At 31.9% G+C, this 27,070-nt stretch overlaps 2 protein-coding genes across 3 annotated transcripts; one reads left to right on the top strand and one right to left on the bottom strand.

The window, feature by feature from the left end:
• Positions 1-664: 664 nt before the first annotated feature.
• On the bottom strand, positions 665-21,875 carry LOC111413420 (putative leucine-rich repeat-containing protein DDB_G0290503). Of its 2 annotated transcripts, XM_023044381.2 has the most exons (22): positions 21,728-21,875; positions 19,058-19,321; positions 18,849-19,000; positions 18,645-18,781; positions 17,754-17,987; positions 17,541-17,702; positions 17,302-17,489; positions 14,763-14,866; positions 14,278-14,707; positions 10,354-10,540; positions 10,134-10,276; positions 9,793-10,062; positions 3,432-3,767; positions 3,275-3,376; positions 3,058-3,217; positions 2,891-3,003; positions 2,742-2,830; positions 2,511-2,681; positions 2,032-2,446; positions 1,135-1,221; positions 967-1,079; positions 665-919 (listed from the first exon to the last, which is right to left on the bottom strand). In XM_023044381.2, the coding sequence occupies exons 1-22, from the start codon at positions 21,776-21,778 to the stop codon at positions 736-738; spliced, it is 4,092 nt and encodes a 1,363-aa protein (XP_022900149.2). In that variant the 5' UTR covers positions 21,779-21,875; the 3' UTR covers positions 665-735. The 2 variants fall into 2 exon arrangements, with proteins under 2 accessions (XP_022900149.2, XP_071050609.1); XM_071194508.1 differs by lacking the exon at positions 19,058-19,321.
• On the top strand, positions 14,947-16,278 carry LOC111413421 (dynein regulatory complex protein 9-like). Its single transcript, XM_023044383.2, has 2 exons — positions 14,947-15,824; positions 15,885-16,278. The coding sequence occupies exons 1-2, from the start codon at positions 15,036-15,038 to the stop codon at positions 16,227-16,229; spliced, it is 1,134 nt and encodes a 377-aa protein (XP_022900151.1). The 5' UTR covers positions 14,947-15,035; the 3' UTR covers positions 16,230-16,278.
• Positions 21,876-27,070: the final 5,195 nt, after the last annotated feature.

The following is a 27,070-nucleotide window of genomic DNA, read 5'->3' as shown; positions in this document are numbered from 1 at the left end:
TGAGAGACTGCCAATAAGAGCCATACACAAAGATACATCGTTTTCTGTCTAAAGTGTTACGATAAATAGTTGACGCACAATGGTACGTAATAAATAAAGGGTTACGGACGTCATCTCACACCATGCCTTACGCTATGACGAGCGCCTAAGAAGTCATCCAAATGTACTGGAACGAAATCTGACAGAACGGGGCTATTCTGTCAGATTTTGATGTTTCTTAAGACGTATAAAGATTCTTCGTCCTCCTAAGTTTCAATATTTTCCGAACCGTTTTCTGGGATTTCCTCCGGCTCATTACTGTTGCCGTTTTCTGGGTCTGCTTTTCGACTCTTGCGACGCATAATTGTAATAAACTTTTTCAAGGTGGGAAAATTGTAACGCGCTGACTTGGTGGCGAAGATAAGCTTGATGATGCTTTAGTTTGAGACGCCAAAGTGCTTACAACTTCGGAAATATAAATACCCCAAGAAATAAAATAACCAAGAAATAAAATAACCAAGAAATAAAATAACCAGGAAATTTAATTTAAAATTATCACTTGTTATTAATAATAATGAATATTTTATGCTCATGTATCAATAAATATGTAAAACAAAAATATTTTGTAAATATTAAATAAATTTTCTGTGTGTTGGGGGGCGTCAAATTAGAAAGTAAATTCATATTTGAAATACCACAACATAAATTTATTAAAGCACAAAAATAAAATTTACAATTTTACAAAACCGTCGACAACTAAGAGGAAGAATGCACAATAGATAATAAAATGTCGCATGTAGATTTCGATATTTTTGATTCATTTTGTAATTGTAACATTTTCGTTACAATTTTACTGTTTGATTCTTGCGTTTCTTCTCGAAGGCTACGTTCAACATTTAACCGTTTTTCAAGGTCATGAGTTTTTATTTCATATTCAGATCTAAAATTAAAAAATAAATTTTGTTTTTCATAAAATTGTTGATTTACTTTTGGAATTCTAATGAAGTTATGGTTAATTTAAGCGTAGTTATTGTGTCTTGAAGAGTTGCAAGATCTTCATGGCTGCTATCTAAACTGCTCTTAAGATCATACATTTTTTCCTGAAAAACATCAAATTTATTATAAACATAGTTTAGGAATTGATGCAAAACTTACTTCTAAACTTTTGCATTTAGAACACGTTGATAAATAATTACTTAATTTTAATTCGTAATCTTTACATTTTATTTCAGTTGCAGCAAACTAAAAAATAATATACATATTTATGTTTATTATGATAGACTCATTTGAATAGAGTTAGAACTCAAAACAAATTCAAATATATCTTTGTCCGTTGGGACTAATCATACATTGTATAGTAGTACGAAAAAAGCTGCGTTTCTCGACCTTTTGTTACTCCCGTCCATTATGCATAACTATGTAATAACATCTAGATATAGCTGTGGGAACTATGGCATAAGAATACAGTCGAACGATCCAACAACGTTGCCAGACCAACGATCTGATTTGTGTGAACATATTCAAAATCGGATATACGAAAAACTACGACTTTAGTGTTGGGCAACATCAAATTTTCACCATATGTGAGGTTTATATCATTTTTGGTGATACGATAACTCCCACACTAGTACTCATTAGTACAACTTAACTACGAAACTGCTGCACAAATTTTTATTTTGAAGCAAACAGTTACAGAAATCAAATGTTTGTCTTTGAAATCTAAGTGCATCACTTCGTGGCTTTCGTAGCTTTCTACAAGGCTGTGAATCAATGATGATAGATGAATTGAAAAACTAAACACCAAAATGTAATGTTTCAAAAGTAATAGGTATCGTTTTATCATGCCATTGCTAATATCCGATGATGAAATTCAGATTGAGATGATGGATTTCAGATGATACCTTTCGTAAATGTTCTAAAATGTGTACAGAGCTTTTACTGAGGCATCTTTTGGATTCCTATGAATAACTTTTAACCTTACTGTGGAAATTTAATAACATATCGATTCGCTTCGTTCGATTAACTTGATCAAAGAAAAATTTAAATTCTTACATCTCGAATTACTTCGTCGTATCGATTCAATATTTCTCGATAATTAGTTACACTTTCAGTTAATTGTTCCTCTAATTCCGTTTTACTAATTTCCATATCGGAACACTTTTTTTCTTGATTCTTAATGGTGTCATTTTGAGATTTAGTTTTTTGAATAAGATCATTTTTCTCCATCTCAATTTTTGTAATTGTATTGTTTAATTGATCGCAAGTTGTTTCAGCGGTTCGCCTTAACATTTTTTCATTCATTAAACCATGCACGGTTTTTAACAGTTTTTCCGCTAATTTTCTATGAGTATCCTCCAAAGTTCTATACATACTTTGAGTAATTTCTAATTTACTTTTAAGTTTAATGTTATTTTCGTCTGCCAGTTGAAGAGTATTCATTAAATCTTTAATGTGAATTTGAGCATCTCTTAAAAAAATATATATTAAGAAATTAATAAAAGGAAACATTTTTAACTGTAAACATTATTTACGAGAGAGTGTTTTCCAAATAGTGTTCATTTTTTGATTTTTCCTCTAACAATTTGAGTTTATCGGCTAATTCGTTTTTGAGTCTTTCGAATTCGTTGAGGGAAATGTGTAATTTATTGTTTAAAAGTTCTTTTTCTGAGATAATTTCGATCAAATTTTTGTTTACGTTTTTCCTGCACAAACAAATATGTTATAAGAAATATAATTAATTTTACTATAATTCAATTCATTACTCTTGTATGGTTAATTCTTCAATTATCTCTTCTAATTTTTGATTATTTTTTTGTAGATTTTCTATTGTAGTTATTTGAGAAGAAATTTTCTATTCAAAAATTAAACATTATGAATATTTCGTATAAACAATATATTTTTTAATACTTACTTCTTTAAAACAACCGATTTCATCATGATATTCTTGTAGTAATCTTTTAGTACTTTTATAATCTTCTAATAATCCTGGTTGATCAGAGATTTCTCTCACAATTTCTTCATGATCTAAAAAATCATTAATTTAAGTATTAAATAGTATAAATTTAAAAAATATGTTACTTGAGTATAGGATATTGTAATCCTTCTGAAGTTGTCCCAATCGTTCACGTAACGTTCCTAATTCTTCTGTGCATGCCAAGTGCTTATTGGTACACTCCTTTAATTCTTCCGATAAGTTTTTACACTTTTCGGATTCAATTTCAAGCAACTTCTTATATTCCTATTACAAACAAAAAGTTAATAAATAATGATGATGAAAAAGAAAGTAATGAAGTACAGTTTCGTGTTTACGAGAATTATCAAGACATGTTTGCAAATTATGGACGTTGCTTTTTAAATAATCAATTGATGATTTATATTTGTTTATATCTGCAAGTAACTATAAAAAAAAATAATAATATCAATTTCTTTTATACAATAACATTTTTTTTTACTTTAGAGTTTTCTTCAACTAATTGTTCCATATCGCAAAGTTGCTTTTTGTAAGTGTTTTCAACAGTATTCGTTAACGACTTGGATTTTTCGTCGGAAGATCGAAGTTGTGTATCCAACCAAATGATGGCTTGTTCTTTTTCGATCAAATCTTTCCCTTTTTTGTCAAATTCCTTCTGATAATCACTAACTTGTTGTTGAAGGAGTTCTAATTGATTTTGAGCGTCCATCTTAAATTTTAATAAACAATCTCGTTGTGTTACTAAAGTATTAAAATCTTCTAATAATTCTTTAACAGCAGAACGTTCAATTTTTTGCATTTCTTTTAAAACCTTTAACTAAAAATATCAATTTATTAAAATAAGTAAAATACAGTAAATGTTTTTAGAGGTTTATTTTTCCGAAGTGCCGATTATCCGTGGACAATTTAATCTGCGTGCTTGTAAAAAAAACCTACCATGGGTCCTAAGCGAAAATAACTCTCATGAGTTGGATAAACTTGAATAAGTTTTAAATCCACACAAATCAAAATCACTTGATTGAAATTAAAAGGAACCTTATATCGGGAGATTATAGTTAGAGAGTCATAGTTAGAAGCAGGGATGATTGGACGAAGGGTGGGCCTCAACTAAAAAGAGGAGCATTTGCCTGGTACACTCAGCTCGGACATAACCATTTTTCAAGCAGAAGTTCTTGCTATAAACTTCTGCACCGCTTTGAACCTACAAAAGGGACAGAAAGGTGCATCCATAAACAATTTCACAGACAGTCGGGCCTCCCTAAAGGTAATTCAGGCCTACACGTGTGACTCCGCACGGATCAGAGAGTGTACCAGCAACATGAGAGAACTTGCTAGGGAACTACAAAAAAGCCACCTAAAACAAGTAATCAACTGTTGGGAGGCCTCAAAGGTAGCCTGACGCTGGAAAAAACTTCCAGGTCACAGACAGGCGAAGAGTATGATAACTTCGTCGCAAAACAAAACCAAAGATGCCTTAGCAAAGGGACGCATCTAAGGACGCACTCAGGTTTCCTGACCGGCCATGCAAAATGATTGGCTTAACCCGAAAGTTAGTCTAGTTTTAGTTCCATTAACACCGATCATGAAAGCCTTTGTACTTATAACTGAAAATAATGTATTAAATAACCATGAGCGAACAAGAAATTGATTGGAAACATCAGTAACATTGCTAAAGAAGCTAGCTAGAATATACAGAGTTTATTCAAGAATATCTGAAGGAAAATTTGACGAATTGTTGTCAAAAGTTCAGGATTGCATAAGAAAGAAAGATACAATGATGCAACAATCCGAATCAAAATTAAAGCTGCAAATACATTTAAGTGATTTAGCTACGGGAGATTCATTTTCAACGCTTGCTTCCCTATATCGAGTTCCTAATCACACCATTTCAAATCTTTTCTAAGAGACATTTTAGAGCTACAGTAACTTAAAGTTAGTGCATTAGATGAATCTATCACTTGATTGATTTGAAACCAACCAATATTCTCCAATATTCTCTATTCATGTTGTTTGAAATCGATGACGATGAATGAAATTGAAAAGGTGAATAGGCTGGTGATATCCTTCTGAATTTGTCAAGGTGGAAACTCTGTTGATGGAATTGTATGATACTGCCTCAAGACCTGCAATCGCTTTTTTCTTGTTATAGTTTCAATTTTTTCCTGACAGATGCTTGCATCATAAAATGGCATCTGTTTTAGCTGAACAACGATATATTTGCCAAATATGTCGAATTCATTATTACTTTTATTTCTTTGCACCATTTCATTAAGTTTATCAAATTCAGCTCATATAGTTGAAATATTTTCGTTTCGAAAAATATTTGTTGTTTTTTAATTGGTAGTTTCTGTCTTTTCTGAGTGTATCACGTCTTTCTGTGTATCATCAACTTCAACAATAACAGATGCAGATATTGATGCAGGAAAAACATTCTCATCTTGGGTTTCTTCTGCATTGTTGATTATATCGTTTTCAGGTTTATTATGTTGTTAGTTTTAAAAGAGAAATGGAATTTAAAAAATGTACTTCATATTTAAAAGTAAAAATATATCTATCGTTCTGCATTTCATCAATATGGTTTTTCCAGTATCTTTGTCTTGATCTTGTGAATCTAATAATATCCTACATATCTAGCTCTAGAGTTAGAGTTAGAGTTATTATTATACACGCAAAATAAGTGTAATTCATATTTTGTGTGATTGGTTATCATATACATATAGCTTACATCTAATTGAATCATCTTAAATCGTTCATATACCTACAAGTATTTGTATGTCAGGCTGGGTGCTTTGGTTTTATCTTTTCGACTGTATAACAGTATGCAGTTATATTTGTATTTCCCTTGCCTTTGTTTTTTAATTCCGATAGTGTGCATAACTAAATTTTGTGCTTATTTAATTCAATAGTGATTGCTGCTCTCTGTTGGTCTACGAAGTTATATTCCAATAATCCATTCGTAGTATTTTAAATTTCCAAACTTGTACCTTCCTTTTCCTCGCTGCCTTGTATATCCATATGATCCGTCTTTGTTGCGAGACATGGTTAACAGTTCTTTGAATAGCTGTAGGATTTACATTAGACGAATTACTGGGTAACAAATGCTTCTTCTTTATACGGGCTTGGATGAACTCAATCCACGGAACTTTTTGTTAATTTTTTTTTATTTACTGAGTATATATCTCTAATCTTCCAGTTTTTCGCGTTTTCTTTGTTGCTTTTCTTGTAGAAGCTTTTACTTCTTCTGTTGAATATTAATAGCTAGTAGATGGCATGGATGCAAATTCTAAGTGACTTTTATCCTTAAGATTTTTAGGTGGTAGTGGTGATGTCAACCAAGGTATTGGTAGTAGACTAGTAGTTTCTTTACTGTTTACAGGAATAAAAGAAGTATGATCTTCTGAACAAACAGGTTATACTGGTGAACGTGTTTTTGCTGAATTATTAGAACTGAAAGGTTGTGGATGTATGCTATAGGACTTTACTGTTGATGGTAAATTAAGAAGGCATAGATCACTGGTAACTTCTGCTACTTCTGGATTTGACCTGTCTGTTACAAATGTAGATGCAAAGTCAAGTTCTGTAAAAAATTGCGTTTGGACGGATTTATTTCTATTTTACGAAATCCAGCTTGAATATTACTTTGCGTAGGGGCTAACGGAATTTTTCCTGAGTGGTTTCGTATTCTTTCATGAGTTGTTGTATTTACTTCTTAAGTCGAGTCTGAGGCTTTTTGCACACGGAGAAACTCGTCATATATACAGGGTGATTCATAAGTAATGGGCCAAATTGTAAATGTACGTTCAGGAGGCCAAAATAATAATATTTTCATTAACAATAATGGGTCTTAGTCTGCTCCTTACTGAGATACAGGATGTTAAAGCGAAAAAAATAAAATAGATTTTTGTTAATAGATCAGCTACTTTTCTACATAATGACTCATAGTTGACTTATAGTTTTTGTAAGGGTAAACAATAATGTGTGAGAGGATTTGAGTTAACTCGTAGATGTCGCCACATGCGCCATATGAATTAGATGAAATCAGCTACAAATTTTTTATCGCTCATTATTTTACAACATACTTGTTTAATTTGGATAGCCCCATCATTTCTGTAGAAAAAAGCTATACTTCTTTGATCTTGAAAATATTAACGATTTTCGAGATATTTGAATTTTACTAATTCACTACACTACATTTCACGGTGGTCGACGTAGCATTAATCTGTTAAGACACAAGGATGGCATGGAATGTTGACATTTACCTAACCGTAATTGATAATTGATAACAATATTAAACTGAAACCATAAAAAAATTACGTAATAAAACAATTTATTGTACGCCAGTTAATAAAACGAAATACAACATTAGAACAGACTTGAACTAAGACCACTTACGACAACTGTTATCAAAACCTACATGTTAATGTTGTGCGAAGTTAAATTAAATTTAAGCTTAATTATGAGCTACTGCAAAAGGTTTTCAACATGACCACCACCAGCATTTATACACGCATTTAACCGTTTGGTTAAGGATTGTCTGACTTTAAAAAATGTAGCAGGATTATTTCGTATTGAATTGGCTGCATCTTGAATTCTATTCCATAACTCGTCTCGTGTATTTATAGTAGGTTCAGCATAGACCATTGATTTCATGTAACCCCACACATAAAAATCAAGTGGATCACTACCACGTCCAATCCAACGGTGAGGGAATGTTTCATTCAGATGTTCGCGCACAGCACGTGAAAAATGTGGAGGAGCACCGTCTTGCATGAACCACATATTTCTTCTTAGTTGTAATGGAAGATCTCCCAAGAGGTCGACTAAGTCATTATTTAAAAAAATTAAATATGACTCTCCATTTAAATTAGGAGGTAATTCAACTGGGCCCAGTAATGTATTGCCTATTACACCGCACCACACATTTATTTTAAACTCGTGCTGGAAATGTCTATCTTTTTTTAAACGAGGGTTTTCGGTTTCCCAGGCATGACTATTTCGCCAATTAAAAACTCCGCGTCTGGTAAAGGTTGCTTCATCCGTGAAAAGAATGTTATTTAGGAATGTTGGATTATTATTCAATTTTCCTTTTAGCCACTGACAAAATTGAACTCTGATTCGATAATCTGTTGGAAGTAAATTTTGCACAGGTATAAAATGATAGGGATATAAATTTTCCTTGTGTAAAATTCTAGTCACGGATGGTTGGCTTATTCCAGTTGCTGCAGACAATCGACGAGTGCTTATTACAGAATTTTGCGCAATTCTTACCAAAATTTCATCTTCTTGCTGCGGAGTGATAATCTTAGGACGTCCTGTATGATATTTTGGACGAAATGAACCTGTTTCACCCAATCGATTATAAATATTTTGAAATATCTTCCGGTTTGGCTGCCTTCTGTAAGGGTACATTTCACGATATTTTCTGGATGCTGCTTGCCCAGAAAAACGTTCTTGTGCGTAAACGCATAACATGTCTCTCATTTCTTCGTTTGAAAAGTGATTATGTCTCGGCATTTTGATTTATGTTAGGACAAGAATGAATCAGTTTACTTAACAATAAAATGTTTTAAACTATTCATTAAACGTAAAAGCTCATTGACGTTTCATAATTCATATGGCGCATGTGGCGACATCTACGAGTTAACTCAAATCCTCTCACACATTATTGTTTACCCTTACAAAAACTATAAGTCAACTATGAGTCATTATGTAGAAAAGTAGCTGATCTATTAACAAAAATCTATTTTATTTTTTTCGCTTTAACATCCTGTATCTCAGTAAGGAGCAGACTAAGACCCATTATTGTTAATGAAAATATTATTATTTTGGCCTCCTGAACGTACATTTACAATTTGGCCCATTACTTATGAATCACCCTGTATAACCAACATACAGTGACACTTCTTATACGCCTAAAGATCCGGAATCGAATCGATTTTAACATGTATTTTATTCAGTAGTTACCAATATGTCAAGTGTTGCCTTTTTTTTAAGCCTCTATCATGGAACAACCAAGCCAATATCCATGTATGGTATACCGCTCGTTGTTTACCTGGTTACCTGTCCTGCGAAAAATCTAAGAGGCAAAGCATCTTTTAAAACTTACGTAAGCCGCATATTTCCCGTATGTTTATTAATTAATCATAAAAATTAATTAACCAATGTTTGATTGTATTCATATTTTTTAACATTATTAGAACATGTTATAATATATAGAGTGTTCCATTAAAAAAAGCAAAGTTGACCCGTTTTCCGGTAAAACTAAAAGTGATAAACAATTTTTTATGCTAAATTGTTTGGGTTAGACTGTGGGGGGTTTCTTATCACGCGTACTGTATATGCATAAATATATATATATATATATATATATATATATATATATATATATATAATGCTGATGAGGTGGCCTTTATTGGAGTGTAATACCCACTCGTACATTACCATATGCTAATGAAAAAACTACTCCTGGCTATAAAATAAGAAACGATCGGATTACTGTCTTAGATTGCTCAAATGCTAGTGGAGAAGATAAACTAAAAATAGCTGCAGTAGGAAATTAAAAGTCTCCTAGAGCTTTAAAAGATATTAAACTAACTAATTGAATACTATAACCATCGTTTTGATTTGATGGCGAAAGGGATTTTTGAAGTCAAAACAGTTTAACGGTGATTATGGTCACATAAGAACAATGGTCTTTTATAGTTTTGAAAATCAATTACGCTTCGCGATGCGGTTTTAACATATCGTATAGCTGGAAAAAAATTTAGTTATTACCACGGTTAATCAACACTACTTGCATTTAAAAGTTTTTGTTTAAGAAAGAAATTAAAATTAGCTTTTACCTCTTCATTAACACTACATTCGTTTTCTTTGGCCGATTCTGTTATAAAAAAACTTTTTTTCACTTCCATTTCTAATTTATTAGCAAGATTATCTTTAATCGAGCACATTTCAGTAAGTTCTTCGCACAAAGCAACTTTTTCTTTAACGTTATCTTCTTGAAAATTGTTCAATCGCTTTATTGTCGCTTTTAATTCGGAAATTAATTCATCTTTTTCTGCAATTTCTGTTTGATATCTCTCACCAAGTTGTTTATTAAATTCAGCTATAATCTAAAAGAGATTTCTTTTCAAAATTTCAAAACATGAAATTAAAAATCTTTTAAAATGAATATGTAATTTACAGCTAATCTATCGGCTTCTTTAGTGACTTCACATAGAGAACCTTTCAAACATTCCGTGTTTGAAGCATTCTGTTCGATTTTATCATAAATACTTCTTAAAAAGTTTTTTTCTGCTAAATGTCTTCTTCTGTCGTTTTGAAGAGCTATAATTAAAAATAGGTTATAAAGATTATTAATGTTTTGAAAAAAGTGTAAAAAATTGATTTTCTAAAACAATAACCCGTTAAAGTAGCTTGTTGAGTTAAAAATTCTTCGTTTAATTTCAGTTTAGATTCGTTTAATTCTTCAATTGATTTCGCTTGAGTGTTAATTTTTTCAGTTAGCTCACTATTTATGGTTTTTAACGATTCAATTTCGTTTGAATACATCTTTAATTTTTCTTCTAGTTGATCTTTATAGGAAACAACCTGTAATTTTAAAGAAACAATAAAATTATATACTGTTAAAATAAAATATTCTTACATAACTTTACTGTTAAAAATTTAATGTTCTTGGAAATCTTTATGATAACTATAATTAAATAATAAAAGCTTGAATACGATTTATGAAAACGTTCGCAGGAGTAACACATTACCTGAGTTATGTTACAGGACATATCTAAAAACTGGGGAATTACCAAGAATTTAAGACGTATAACGCATAGTGATTGAGGGAGTCGAAATCTAGATCCTTTTAGCATAAAGGGGTAAAATGGTTGTAAATATAGTAAGCCTTTATGTTAAAAGAATTTTATTGATATAATTTATTGCAATATACTTTTTACATATCCAAATTCAATGAATTAATTTATAGATTATCTTTGTGTTAAATAGAAAGTCTTTATTTTGATCATGTTAAGTGTCACGTTAGAACGCCAAAGGCTTATTACATTTGTACACCATACTTTTACTATACTGTTGTAATTTTATTTATAATTTTTTATTATTGCCATAGTAATAGTACAATTTTCCGGCTAGTATTGATAATAATTATATTATGTAATGAATGTTCCCAACCCAACTCATCTCTTATGGCAGTACCTAACTGTTTGTAAACTTTAAATAGGAAGCAGATTACCATTCAGGTTCTCCAGAATATCAGTTGGTTATTCTTTAATTACATATTTGTTGTTGGCACTTGTTGATGTACGCTACAATCTTATTAGCATCCTTGTTCGTGCATATGGAAAGAGAGAGATTTGAGACTTTATTGGTATCACAAAATGCTGTTTGTGATAAAAACAAAATAAAATTCTGGGAATCCTTTGTCTGAACCAAAAGGATTCGCTGCCCAGATGGTTGGAGAGAGTTTTTTCGTTTAATGGAAACTTATAAAACTTTATTGCTCCAGGTGAAACATGTAAGCGTGTTGTTTGCGATGTTTTAGGAAACAAGTCTCGGAACTGCCCGGCGAAAGCTTTCTGTTGTCCAGATGTCCGCCATAATTGATGTATTAATCAATATGTAGTATGATTTCATAATATTGTGTCCGTTAAAAATATCGACGTTTCATTGTAAAATAAAGAAGCCAAAACACCAGCAAAGAGAAAAATAAACGAGCCGTCTGGTTTAATAATAGAAGACTGCTTCACAGAAGAGGTAACGACATTGATTAAATACAAGACAGAGACCTACCTAGAACATTAACATGTAGGCACGAATGGTGCGATTCGGGATCTGAAAGAAACGTACTGGGAGAGGTTCTCAGTGGAGATGGAACACGATCTCAAGAACAACAATATGATCTGAATTTAATGAATATAGAATTGTCGGATCTGGTGTCTGCCGCCAACCATCACAGTTTAGTAATCAATCCGAATAAATCAAAAGTTATGATATTTGGCCGAAAAATGGATATTTTGCGTTATGGTGGAGATGTCAGGGTAACGGTCAACGGATCAACGCTCCCCATTGTATCTGAAGCACGTAATTTAGGGTTGGTGATGGATTCGGATTTGAGATTCCGGAGTCACGTGTCAAGTATGCTTCAGGGTGCGTTTGGTAAACTAAAAGCTCTGTACCCCTCTCGCCATCTTCTCACTGTCAACACTAAGACTCTACTTTGTAATGCGCTGATTTTATCAAAATTTAATTTTGGAGATGTGGTGTCTTTACTTAGGGTCGATGAGCAGCGCATACAGAGGGTTCAGAACGCCTGTCTGCGATTTATTTTCGGGATTAGGAAGTATGACAGAATTTCACATAAGTTGACAGAGGTAAAATGGCTTAATATGGTCCGTAGGAGGCAGCTGCATTGTTGTGTGTTTTATTACAACATAATTCAGAGAGAAAAGCCTCAATATTTATGCCAAAAAATTCAATATCGCACTGACATTCATAACTTGAATTTGAGATTCAGGGGGGCTCTATCACCTCCTAACCACAATACGGAGTTATTTAAACGGAGCTTCAGTTATCAGATGGTAAAGATGTACAATGATTTACCCACTGAAACGAAACTGCTTGCAAGCGTCTCCTCATTTAAAAAGCGAGTGTTTGGTTGCTTACTTGATCAACAGACGGCCATCCTAACTATTTAAATGTAAGGCGAAGGTGGCATTCATTAAGTATTAGTTTTCTTTTTTTTTTACATTTTTTTTTCCATTTCTGTCTGTACTGGCAGAGGTATTTCTTTAATTATTTTCTTTATATATCTAGTTTGTTCGCTTGTTGCTGAACGTTTTGGAATTTTTTGAATATTATTATAATGGAATTTAAAGTTAAGTTGAGCAGTGTCTCGGCACTGAACTTCGCCATTTCGTACTATTATAATTTACTAGTGAATTTAGTATTTTATTTTATTTTATTTTTTTTGTTTTGTATAGAATATTTAATTTGTTAATTTGATGTTGGTACGAATAAAGACATTATTATTATTATTATTATCTGTACGGAGGGCAGGAGAGGATATGGAATGTATAAAGATATCAACGAAGAGGAAAAAACAATCAACTCCGTAATCCCTGAGGAATGGTTAGCATTTATACGAATCCTACATGGTAGCTAACGGGATAACAAGGAGAACTTACAATGTACATAAAATGGTGAACAAGTTGAAAAACTGAAAAGCACCAGAACTCAATGTCATAAGTAACGAAATGCTAAAGTATGGAGGCTTGGATCTGGAAAAGGCCTTGACCGCATGACGGAAAAGGTCGAATGGAGATATAGCGTTACAATATCAGTATTCAAGAACGGAAACAGAAAGGACCCTGACAACTATAGAACAATAACTTTATTAAGCAGGGTAAGGACTATGGTAGAACGCAATATTGATTTGAGGGAACATATTATGCTGATTCTGCAAGGTCACGGGACTAATTACAACTAAATTAAGGTGATTGAACATTTAGATACGACCAACAAATCACACATAAAGACGAAAGGGGGCTAATTGAGGAGGGACCTATAACACTGTAACAGCAGGGACCCAACAGGGCGACAGTATGACTCCATTCCGATTCTATCTGGTTATGGAACAAAAATCCTTCAAAATAACAGCGAAAGGACTAAACATGGAAATATCCGAGGAGAAGATTGAAGCAATGGTGGCACTGTAGGGCGTTAACATCTCTAGCTGCAGAAATTTGTAACAAGAAGTTAGGGCAGAAGTCAACAAAGGTTCCAGAATATCTGGATGTCTAAGAGACATCATATGGAGGAACTAATACATGTCTGAGGAGAGCAAAGTCTCCATCTATTAAACGGTAGAAAGGTCGGTACTGACTTATGCATCGGAAACTAGGGGGAATACGTCAAAAACCAAGAGCATCTTAGGAGTCACCGAAATTAGAACGTTAATGTCAATTAAGGAGTAACCCAGAGAGATCAGATGACAAGATCAGCAATACGGGAGGAACTTGCTCAGGATTGCTTGATGTGTGATTTGTGCTGGAGAGGTGCAGATGTTGGAAGGACCACGTGGACAGGATAGATGACGAGTTTTGGCAAATGCGTCAACACGGACGACCGTCGAAAATGTGGCACGAATGGTGGACTTCAGCATCCCAAGCGGTCTGATGCAGCAGAAAAAACAAGTTATAGTCTTAAATAAAGAAGAAGAAGCATTTCGGTCAATAGTGTTACTTTCTACGATGCACGAAGGTGGTTACATAGATACAAAAATCCTTTTTTAACTTAAATAATTATTTTATATTACTACTAACCTGGCAATAATGCGATTGCAAAACTTGAATTTTTTCTTGTGAAGTTGCAAGTTCTCGAGCAACTTCCCCCGACCCCGATTGCATTAATATTTGACTTAAACTTTTATTTTGAAACGCCAACGTTTCATTTTCCGCTTTAATAATTTTCAATTCGTTTTCTTTTGCGCTCATGAGATCTTTAATTTGATGCATTCCTTCGATCATAAATATCTTTTCCTGCTTTATTTCTTCGAGTTGCAAACATTTCCCGTTCAATTCACCTTCCAATACCATCCGCTCCTTTTCGAGTTGGTTAACCTTCGTTAAATATTTTTCCTTTTCGTGGATCGCTTCATTTAAAAGATCCGTTTGTTTCATAAGATTTACTATTTCATGTGACGTCGCTTCTAAAGTTTTTTGATATTTCGATGATTCGCTTTTAAAATAATCTCTGTTGATGTACGAAATAGTTTTAGTTTAGAAATATTAATTTAAATAACGCTTACCTTTCGCAAGATATTGTCTCTAATTCTTTTTGTAATTGGAGAATTTTATTAAAAATGTTTTCCAAACATAATTTCGATGTGGCTATTATTCTCAATAAAGGATTCTAAAATAAAATTGAATAGAAGTGTTATTATATTTCGTAACCTAAGCTACATCATAATAATTTTAATAAATAAATCTAATTTCTTAACAATTCCTTTTGTGTCATCCAATCTAATAAATCAATTTCCCTTTCAATTTAATTTATTAAATTGTTATAAAAGAAAACCATAATGGATGCGAATAAGGAACGACTTTTTATGGACCAAACGGTAATTCGTTCCGTAAGTAAGTTATTAGGAAAGATGAAAGGCGAAGTATTTAATGAGGCAGATCAAAAAGATAAATTAGAAATGCCTCTATTTTGTATCAAAATCGCAATGAGATCGATCGCAATCGTCTTATGTGAATGTTTGGATAAAGTTTCGATTCTTCGAATCATTACTCAAGAACAAATCGAACAAGAATGGTTGGAACCGATCGTTTATAAATCGCTAGAAGAAAAATATGGATCGCAAGAGGAAAATTTTGCCGTTCGTGAATTTACTAATAAAAAAAAACTTGCCAGAGACTTAACTTTTATAGCGAAATTATTAAACGATAGCATCGATGATGTTCTTCGCGGGGGCGATGTGACGAAATTAATAACAAGTTTAGATGTTACTTTAAAGGAAATTAAAGAAGCCAACGATCTGCTAGAGGAATATGGACAAAATAAAAAGTTATTAAAAAAATTAGCGTATGACATGAGGAAAAGTGCGTCGAGAAATCGAGAAATTTTAAACAAAAAATGTGACGATGCTTATAAAGTTCATGAATTGTATGAACATACAGTTAGATTAGGAATTGTTCAGTATAAATACGTTGATAAATATGAAAGTAATCGAACTTATTTAGGTGTTTATATAAATGATCGCGCTATAAACCAACACACAGATGTCATAAATGGTAATCAAACGAAACTAGAACTTGAGAATCGAATTAATCATGAAGTCGCTAATTATATCGAAGTTACTATGACCGTAAAATAATTTTTTACATACACCTAGATATCTTTAACTAAGGTTATCTGAAAATTTCAGGATATGCAACAACAAATGGAATATTGGAGTACAAGATTTGATGAAGATGTTGATCGATTGGAAAAGGCCAAGTTTGAATTATCTGTTGCAAAGGAAAAGTTGGAAGTTGATTTTGCTAGTACAACAAATACCTACGCAGAAAGACAAAAGGATATTGCGGAATGGGTGGAATTCAGGGATAAGTTACGAGCAGAAGAAGAATTGGAGAAAAAAATGAATTGGGCTGCTGTTAAAATTCAAGCGTGGTGGAGAGGAGTTATGGTAAGGAAACATTTAGGACCTTTCAAAAAAGGAAAGAAAGGGAAAGATAAAGGCAAAAAGGGTAAAGGTGGCAAAAAGAAATAATCGTTTGTATAAACAAAATTTAAACGAAAAATAAATCGAATTAAATGATTGGTTTTGTAGAATTTTAATTTTTTAATTTAAACATAATTTGTACACTTTCTAATTCCAATGATATAGCCTGATTTACTTACAATTTAATGAGCGAGGAGAAGAAAGTTAACATTCTAAAATACCTTGTTACAAGTGAAATCGGGTCTTCCATTGAGATAATATTCCGTTTGTTGATATAGCTTAAGGAGACATTTAGAACATTGTTAAGTGTAAGAATAATAATATATTTTGAACAGTATCCCTCTTCCACTGGTATGTTGATGAGTCTGACGTAAGCAATATGGCACTATTTGAGCAACAGGTAATGTTATTAGCAGTGTTTTCGTGTTATTTTGTTGATACGTATTTTAATTTACAAGTGTGTAGTAATACCTAACAAAAATATTTTCAAATATCATGTGTGGACATAAATGAACTACATATGCGGGCTTATTGATAGAAAGGACGTTGCCAGACATCGCACACTTTCGCCAATTCCAAGTAGATAACATCAAAAGTCAAACCACTACACTACTATTAATAAAACAGCAAAAAGAATAGCAGACGAGCCAAACAAGATTATAGCAAAATAGCAGAAGTACACAGAAATATGACGTACTGGCTATTTTATTTGATTGGCCTTTTATGTCAGTGCAGGAAATTTTTTATCTCAAAAAATTGTGGTATGTTTTTAATATTCATGATATAAGCCATAGAAACTCCATCTTCTATACATATATAGAAGGAGTCTTAAAGAATATTAGAGCAATGAATTTCTTATGAGATTTTTATAGAACTTATTTATCTCACTACATGCCTTTATCATTTAACAGTTTATCAATTAAGCTCAATTTTCGAGTTAAATTAATAGGAAGATATTATTGCTGAGAAATTATTCATAATTAGGTCTCATTGAAATCAGATGAAAAGATGAGCCCAGAAATATCATTGCATATATGAGAGCATGTGACAAAAACTTGATTCAAAACATGATTCAAATTTTGCTATTTTAGACTTACTTTACTGGAAAATTCGTACTTGCCTTTTGATGTTTAGAATTTACATAAAATTCTTTTAACGAAGGAATTTCTTGTTTAATGTGTTCCATGTCGTTTAAAAGCTCATCTCCGAATTTAATAGCATCATTTACTATTTCATCTTTAGAATCCAATTCTTGTTTTATGTTAGCTATTTCTAATTGATGATCTAACTTTATTGCTTGTATGTTAGCTAAAAACTATTCTTTACATGTTTCTCATTAAAATGTTATAAAAAATATACCTTTTTCTGTTTGTAATTCGCTAAAATAAACCGAAAATTGTTCTTCTAATGTTCCACATCGACTTCTTTCGTTCAATAAATTATTTTCCAATTCGTGTAATTGTTCAGTTACGTTACTCAATTTGTTTCTTAGCCGTTCATTAGTTTGATGTAATTGATCATCTTTAAATATTTGGGACAACAAAATTAATCAATATTATTAAAAATACTTACTTTCAAAAGGATTTATATTTTTATCGCACCGATTAAAATCCATTCTCCTCATTAACAACTCATTTTCTTCTTGTAATTTACGATTCTGCCAAACCATTTCTTTTAAATTTTCCGTTAAGACTTTTTCCTGACTTTTATAAAGGTCGCTTTGCTGTTTCCACATCATCGAAGCCAAAGCTTGATTACGTCTTTCAATTTGTATTTGCAATCTTGCATGATTTGATACAATATCAACTAAAATTTTTTTATTAATTAATTAATCATAATGTGATAAAGAACTTAATGAATGTGTGCAAGCCAGAGAGTTCATAGATGATTCATAGATGTTGGACATCTTCAAATTGAGCATACGAATTGCTTACAAAGGCAAAGTCGAGATAAAAACCCTAAGAAGTATACAATGCAGAACTCTATACCACAGAATACATACAGAACATAGGAAGGAATTCGAGCATAAACAAAAAAAAAATGGAAGACATTGATTGGCAATGAACAGGCAAAATAGCCTACCAATATGGATACCCATATTAGAAAGAAGAAGAAGAGGAGAGTCAATAAGAGGCTAAGACCTACAAGTGTACATCCTTTGCTTCTAATACCACTTCCAAGACTATTTACTTTAACTTTACTCTTAACGATCCTTTTTGTAACCACACTCATTTTCTTTTTTTATTCCAGCTTACTCTATTACTGACAGTTACAGTATCTGACAAGAGATAGATCGTGCAGAAGCAGAGTATGATCGAAAAGAATTGAAAAAAGTTTAGAACAAGCGTTTAATGCATTAAATAGGAGTTGAGCAAATCAGCGAAATAACTTGCTTATAGAAAAAAGTTTTTGATTAAATATGTTTATATGTAGGTGTACGAAAAATAAGTAAAATTATATTACCTAATTGTTTCTGTAAATTATTATCCTTAAGATATTTTCCAAAAATTTGAATTAAACGATTTTCACTTTCTTGTAATCGATTGTTAAATTGCAGGACTTCTTTTAATACCATAATAAGTGGAATTTCTTGAGATAAGCTTTAAAAGAATTTTATGTTATTAGATTTCGACACGTTAAAAACCTCTTAACATAGCCATAATTTACCATATTGAAGGACATTCGTTAATTCCACAACATTTTTCATAATTAATAAGATTTTCTTTTGATTTCTGGCAAAATTCATGAATATTTTCAGTTTGGTTTGTTAAAGATTTTCTAATTTTATCAAACATATTCTCTTTTCTGGATTTTTGTTTCTTGTTTAAAATAAAAATGATTAGTGTGTTAAAAACGTTAGTTCTTAAAAATCTTACAATATCTTTTTCCGATTTATCACCACAACATTTGTGTTCGATATTTGACGCGATTTCGTTTTTGATTGAAGAAATATTGGTCGATGAAGCGTCCGATGCGTTATTATTGGAAAATAAACAAGTTAAAGAGGGCGGTTGAACTTCAGTTACACAACTGTCATTGCTTTTTCTTTTACCTCGACCGAATAAATTTGAGATAATGTTTCGTTTGTTGAGTTTATTTTTTAAACTATTTGAAGCTTGAGTTTCTACTATGTCTACTAACTAAAAAATAATTAGAAATTCTTTTTTAACACAGTAAAAATTGTTCTGACAAGGCCATCATATGGGCGGTTATTAGAAAATCAAATAACTCCACAAATGACAAGAGTCGCAGAAGAAAATCTAGGGGAATTACAAATAGATGTTGTCTCGCAGAAGGATGGAACGCTATTACATTATGCTGCTATTGTAAGTATGTATCTTAATACCAACGTTAATTAGTGATGGATAGACCAGCTCAATTTCCAGATCCAACACCCAGGTATTCTTTTGTGGGGATATTTAAAAAGTTCTTAAAGTCTGCCAAAACAAGAATCCTAACATACTACATCGTATGAACAAAGAGAGGATGAGGAGAGGGAAATTCAAAGAGTTCTTCCAGCAACAACTGGAGGCCATACTAAGAAACCATAATCGGAAACGATTGAAGAAGAACGGGACGTGATAGAGGGACCTATCACGAAAGTAGCAAACGAATGCATCGCTACAAGAACGAATTGCAGAAATGTGGAATGGTACGATGAAAAGTTAAAGAGTGCAGTAAGAGAGAAGAATGAAGCGTGGACGAGGTTGATACAGAGAAACACAAGGGTGAGCGGAGAAGAGTATAGTGTTAAACGGAGAGTGGCAACAAGAATAAGCAAATTTAAGAAATCTATATTATAATAGAATTAGAGATAGAATTATGATAGATGAAATTATGATAGAAAGCGCTGGAAAGGTGATGTATGGCAGGACCTGAAGAAGATAAGGGATGTGAAGCGTGAGGGGGAGGATGAAGACAGATTGAAGAGGATAAAGGACAAAAACAGGAAGATCGCATAATGGAGAAAACTTTGCATAGGCGGTATTGCTAGTCCGTTTGTGTTTGTGCTTGCTTAAAGGGTTAGCCTGTTGTGAGTACTAATTGCGAATGGTTCTAATACACTGGAACATCTGTACTTGCATTAGGATTAATACTGATGGATTTTTGACAGAAAATGAGCTGGAAAAATCTTAAGAATGGGATGATAATATATCTGATTTAAGTGCACCTTATACTGAAAAAGACGACTGCTGGGAGAGTAACTCAGATACGGAAGAAGATAATGTTCAACTAGTATGATGACGAAGAAAATGTTCTCTAAACATCTAATCCATTACTGCTTCTACAAGTTCCACAATTATTCAATCCTCTGTCCCCAGTATGAATGCTTTGGCATGTAATTTCCGGTTTGTGTGTTCAAATGAATTTTCAACCAGAAACCTGAAATAAAATTCAGGTCAACCAGGAACTGAATTTTATAGAATTACAAGGTGGAAAGAAGTTGTACTAGATGAATTTGGCATTTTTTAGGATTGCTTTTACTATGGGCCGGCAGCAACTTTTGATTATTTTACGTTACCTGCAGTTCCAGAACATTCAAAATCTACTGACCACAAGCTCAGGAAAGACTATTCAAAATAAAACCTCTATTCAATTATTTTAATAAAAAATGGAGAATTTGTTTCTCGATGACTTAATGTTGCTCTGGAGATGGCTCGAGAAATACATAAACAATAAAAAGTATAAATATGGCATAAAATTGTATATGCTCATGTAATCTGAAGATAGTGCCATAAAATTGGTGATGTATACCGACGTGTTGGACGATTTCGAAGAAACGAGACATGCAGCAAATGTAGTGTTATATTTGATGGAGGAGAAACTGGATGTTGGATATAGTTTGTTCATAGATAACTATTATAAAAGTTATAAATTGACACTACAGCTTCTAAATAGGGATATGCCATATACGAAAACAATAAGATTTGATCGAAAGAATCTACCATTATATTCTGATACCGTTATGGTATTACAGTGGTGTCATAACAAACAGATCTCCTATATTTCTATACAGTTCGGCAATGACATCTTCCAGGATTACATTAGAAGAGGGCAGTTGCACAAAAATCCAGAAGCTATAGTAATGTAGGTACAACAAATACATGGATGGAGTTGATCGCGAAGACCAGTTGATGGCCTATTAACCGATTTACAGAAAACATATTAAATGGTATTAAAAACTAGGAATACATATAGTGCAACTGGTATTACTGAACTAATTTTTGTACTTTAAAGAATAGTGTTTCCATCCACGAATATTTTGATAATTTCTTCTTTGATTTTGTTTTAATTGAAAATGTTTAGTTCTGTTGTTTCATAATAGAAGTTTATTTGCAACATGCTTTGTGAATCGAACAAGTCCGTCAGCAGTAGTGAAGAAAAGTTACTGCACCTATATGTGCATGACGGACATATTCATCAATAGCCTTTTGGAGTTATAAAAAAGGTTTTTGACGTTAATGAATAGTAGCAATATGCACGGTTTAAGTATGTCTTATACTATGGGTAATGTATTCTAGGGTAAAATTAATTTCTATTATTACCTGTACTTTTGAGTTGGTTTTTTTTGATGATTTGCTGCTTGATAAGGGCATTTTGAAAAATTATCACATTCAATTTTCATTTAAAAAAAATTGTGCGTTTTCTCGAAAATTAACAATACACAAAATTGTAAAAGTCTAGATTTTTTGATTTATATTTGGCATTGACATAGTTATTAATCATTAAAATTTCCTTAATAAGATTTAAAAAAAAATCTTAAAATATATTTACGTTATTTAATTTATTAATAATTATTTGGATACATAGGTTTCCTTTTTCTATAATGATGATATAATAAACAATGCTTATCTCACCTTTAATAAGTCATTAATCATCCAACAATACACGCCGAAGCATTAGTATAAGACAGTTTTCTTATTTCCATTGAATATGGATCTTTAAAAAACATTTATTTATATTTTGTCTGCAATTGACTAATCGAAATTATCACAAGATTTTAAGAAAAATAAAACTATAATCAATTCATTACATAAAATCAATAGAGTAGTTAACTAATTTGAAAACAAATACCAAAGTAAGCAAAATTTATTGTCTACAAATCTTAACATGCACATACATTAATTTATTGCGAATGTCGAGGAAATGTACACTAGTAACGATAATCAAATCAATGGAACAAGCAATAATATTCTGAATGAAATCACCATTTTTTCTTCTCCATACAATGAGAGATGATTTCATCGAAAAATGTTTAGAATACAACAAGTTTCTAGTTCTCGTCTTTGTAAACCATGAGAAACCTCAAAAAGACGTAGAAAGAATTGTGCGGCAGGGTGATGTCATCTCCCCCAAACTATTCACCAATCTATTAGAGAATATGTTCAAAAGAGCGAATATTGAGAACGTCGGTATGAAAATTAAATAAAAAGTTAATCCCCCGGACAACTTAATAAACCGTTCGTTTTATAAATAAAGAATATATTTATTTTGTTTTATATTTTAACTATTACCACAAGGTACAAAAATAAATAAATTTAGAGCGATCGATGAACTCGCATTTCTTTTACAAGTTTCTCAAAGTTTGGTTGTATATTTTTCGACAGTTTAACTCGTAATTCGGCATCCAAATTAATTAATCTGTTTCTTGATTTACTTTTTACTTAATGTAACAACAAAAAATATTGTTCACAAAAATATGTGGTTGGAAAAAGGTATTAAAATTTGCAAAGCTTTGTTTTCTAAATTCGGCGATTCATTGAAAACGTAAGCCCAGAAATCAGATAGGTTTCTCAATGCTTCTCAATTGTACCACTCTGCAGATGAAGATACTTGCTTTATTTTCGCCTTCAAACCTGTTATTCTTCCGGACATAGCTTTGGCACCGTCTGTGCTTGTACCAACACATTTCGCCCAATCAATTTTATTTTTATTGAAACCCGTTAATTTTCCAAAAATTTCTTCTGGTCTTCGAGAAAGGCATCTTCATGCTTGTATCTCACACAGCACAGTAAAACTGCCTGACTTGTTACGTCCGATGTTTCATCCAATTACAAACCCAGGTGATACACGAACTCTTTGTGTTATTGATCTTTTATGTTTTCTGCCATACTTTCAATTCTTCTTTGCACTGTATTGTTTGACAACGGAATTTGTGTAATTTCTTTGTCAGCTTTATCGCCAATTATTGCAGACACCATAATTTTTGCTGCTGGTAATATGAGATCTTCAGCAATAGTATGAGGTTTACCTTTTTGAGTCACTGTACGTAAGCCACCTAACTAGAAAGTGTGAGCGTAGGTGGACAAGGAAAATAACCGAATGGAAACCTCATAGGCGACATCACGCCTTTCTGACAGAGTTAGAGCACCTACTTGTTGGTCGAATGATCTGAAGTGCATATGTACATACTGGATAAATACAGCGCAGGATAGAGGAAAGTGGAAATATTTTTGGGAGAGTTATGTCTAGCAGTGGACAAACATATGGCTATAGACTTTTGTTAAGCAGTAAAAGGTAGTAAAAGTTAATGTAGAAATAGAAAGTTTTGAACTAAGTTATGCGTCTGAAGGCGCACGTCTAAACCATTTTTCTAGTTCTAGGTCTAGCGTTAGTTCTAATTTTCATTGTTATTCAGCGTCTCTCAAGATGGCTAAAAATGCCGCCTTGAGAGACGCATTACTACACCCGAATGTTTTTAGTTCTAGGTCTAGTGTTGGTTCTACTGAATGTGTAAAGTTAATACTAGTGTTAGTTGTTATTCAGCGCCCAGTTGTATTTTTTTAACACTTCGAAGTTGACTCTGAGCACTACAACCTTCTTGTAGTGCTAGTGTTAGTTCTAGTTTTAGTTCAATATGTGTAAATAATATCTATTTCGCTCCCTATTGAAAGCATTTGGAAAGCCAGAAAAAATCCCACATATCTGAGTTTATGGTGCATATTTGTTAAGTTATATTGCTTTAAGGTCGCGGTTCAATCACGTGATGTTCGCAAAAGTGCAAAAAAAATGTGTATAGTTCCGCTGTTGGTTAAAAGAGGTCGTCGAGAGTTCAATTCAGTTATTCATAGCGACGCTTTTTTTATATCAGCTTACAATTAATCATCCTACCGTTGAAATATTTTATTCATTGAGGAATATATTATGGTTTAGCCTTACGCGATGCCTATTCTCGATATTATTTGGTGTTCTTTTTTTTTGCGAAATGTTAATATTGTTATAGTTGGTGTTATTTTCATAACTGAACATTTTTACTTTTAAACAATTAATTTTTATTTTCAATTATTTATTCAAATATTTCTATTACCTAAATTTTGGTTAACACAAATTTTTTTTACCAGTTTTAGATCCTAACTCAACATTAACAATGTATTACAACAATATTAAACATTTTCGACCCAATTCCACAGGAATCAGATTTTTGGCCATATACAGGGTGGATCAGTTTTTAATCGGGAAGCTTTACTAGGATGTAGTACTTGCCAAAATAACACAAGTTTTTTATATAAACATAGGGTCCCAACTCTTTTGTTTTCGAGCTATGAGCTGTCAAAGTTGAGCCAAAAATTTACATTTTATCTTTTATTTCGAGTATAAGTAAACCATAGAATTTGAATTTTTGTATGTATGTACTACTGGCTGATACCTTATTTTCAACCATACCTTAAACTTCCCTAGCACCCTCTAAGGGGATGCAATTCACCATCCCCTTGATTTATTTTATAAGAACTTTTTAACGCTATGTAATATTAACATAAAAAAATATGGGTTATAAGCACATACTTTAGTGGTACTTTTTTGTCTCTTTAGTATTTTCTTTAAAGTGGCGATTCGAACCTCTTGGGTTCATAAAATTGATAAAAAAATCGGTTTGATTTCGTCAGTCAATGATTAATATTTCAACAATATTCATGCATTTAATTTTACAACATTACTGAATTCGTCACTTGATTATATTCTATACAGGGTGTTTCGGTGACTCGGGGAATAAATTTAACCACATATACTAGAGTGAAAATGATGACGATTCATGTAAAAAAAAATAGTAAAAGTCTTCAAATTTCAAAGATACAGGCCATCAAAGTTAGGAAATTTTAACACATTTTTCCAAATATCTTAAACACTATTTACAGTAAAGCGCTGAAATTTACAGTATAAATCAATGTCGTGTAAAATTGTTAGGCAATTTATGAGTTGGATCGGTCCGCGGGAACAATGCTTACCGGCTGTTCCTAAAGTTTGTTTGCTCAGAACTTTTTTATTCTTTCATAACCCTACATTTATTTTTGCAGTTTCTAATAGTAAATTTAGTTTAGAAACTTTTATTACTCTTAGATAATATTCATAAAAATCACCGTTTTCGTGTTAAATCCAAAAATGTTGAGTTCCGATTTCAATAGTGTTACTACTAAAAAAAAGAAATCTAAGTTTTTGAACATCCTTTAGTATTTTTTATTACTTGTCTTGTTATTTTATGTACTTTTTTTATTATTCCTGTTAGTGTTGATTTTTAATTTATTGTTTTTGAGTTCTTTTATTAAACCAACTAAAACAAATTAAAAATGTGATTTAGCTAAATCTACACTTGGACATGTTGCATACATAATAGTTATGACAGCTCAGTTCGATTTTCACTTGTCATTGCTAATTCAAATTATTTATTTATTTTTTTTAGTGTTATTGAATTCGGAGCCTAACATTTTTGCATTTAATACGGAAACGGTGGTTTTTATCAATATTCTCTAAGAGTGATAAAAGTTTCTAAACTAAATTTACTATTAGAAAATGCAAAAATAAATGTAGGGTAATGATAAGATAAAAAAGTTCTGAGCAAACAAACTTTATGAACAGCCTGTATAGCATTGTTCCCGCGTACCGATCCAACTCAAAAATTGCCTAATGATTTTACGTGATGTTAGTTTACGCTGTACCAAATTTCAACGCTTTACCATAAATAGTGTTTAAGATATTTAGAAAAATGTGTTAAAATTTCATAACTTTGATGGCCTGTATCTTTGCAATTTGAGGACTTTTACTAATTTTTTTTACATGAATCGTCATCATTTTCACTCTAGTATATATGGTTACATTTGTTTCCCGAGTCACCGAAACACCCTGTATATGATGGTTTTTTATTGTGAAATAGTTTTGTAAAAATTGTTATTCTAAGATGGTTTTTTTATTGTAAAATAAAATTAAAGTTGTTATTGATTTTTATTATTTTTTATGATGTAGAACCGTTTTTTTTTGTGAATAAATAGTATTATTGTTATCTATGTCTATTACAAATTATTATTACTTTACTTTAGATTATTTATGTTCTTATATCTTGATAACAATTTGTTGTGTTATTTCTTACTTTCTCAGTGTTAATATAATCACTAAAAATTAGGGCGGAAGGACTGTGATCAGCAACTCATTCATAATTGCCTACAAATCTTCTATCTGTTATATATATTTATTTACTCAGTAGTTAAAAGAGAAATTGGCCATGAACAAATGTTATTACCAACTCAAGATTAGTAACCAATTTATAATACGTTTTATAACATTTTATTGGCAATTAATTATTTTTTATATTTATTTTTTTTTTAAATTTTTAATTAGTACCTAAAGCCATCTACAAAGTAATTGCCAAAGGTTTACTTAGTACTGTTTTGTCGGTTTTAGGCAACCCATTTTACACCTTTTCGTAATGACTAAAAATTGTGACAAAATCGCATATCTTCAGAAAAAACACATTCATGAAATAATCACACAGCTATTGCACTTTTACGAATACGGAATCTGTTCCTAAGATACATAAGCATTAGATGACATATTTGCCACCTCGTTTAAGTCCCTAATCTCTTCTACAGAACGATTTGTATTAAACCCTTATTATGACT

Source organism: Onthophagus taurus, chromosome 2, assembly GCF_036711975.1.
Source record: "Onthophagus taurus isolate NC chromosome 2, IU_Otau_3.0, whole genome shotgun sequence".
NCBI classification, from domain to species: domain Eukaryota; kingdom Metazoa; phylum Arthropoda; class Insecta; order Coleoptera; family Scarabaeidae; genus Onthophagus; species Onthophagus taurus.
The sequence above is the reverse complement of the archived record's forward strand: the minus strand, read 5'-3'. Positions and strand labels throughout refer to the sequence as shown.

Coding starts and splice junctions, on each gene's coding strand:
- LOC111413421 (XM_023044383.2), top strand. CDS start 15,036: ATGGATGCGAATAAGGAACGACTTTTTATGGACCAAACGGTAATTCGT. Junction 15,825..15,884: donor ATATCGAAGTTACTATGACC/GTAAAATAATTT, acceptor TGAAAATTTCAG/GATATGCAACAACAAATGGA.
- LOC111413420 (XM_023044381.2), bottom strand. CDS start 21,778: ATGCCCTTATCAAGCAGCAAATCATCAAAAAAAACCAACTCAAAAGTA. Junction 18,782..18,848: donor AACGAATGTCCTTCAATATG/GTAAATTATGGC, acceptor ATTCTTTTAAAG/CTTATCTCAAGAAATTCCAC. Junction 1,222..2,031: donor ACGACGAAGTAATTCGAGAT/GTAAGAATTTAA, acceptor ATTATTTTTTAG/TTTGCTGCAACTGAAATAAA.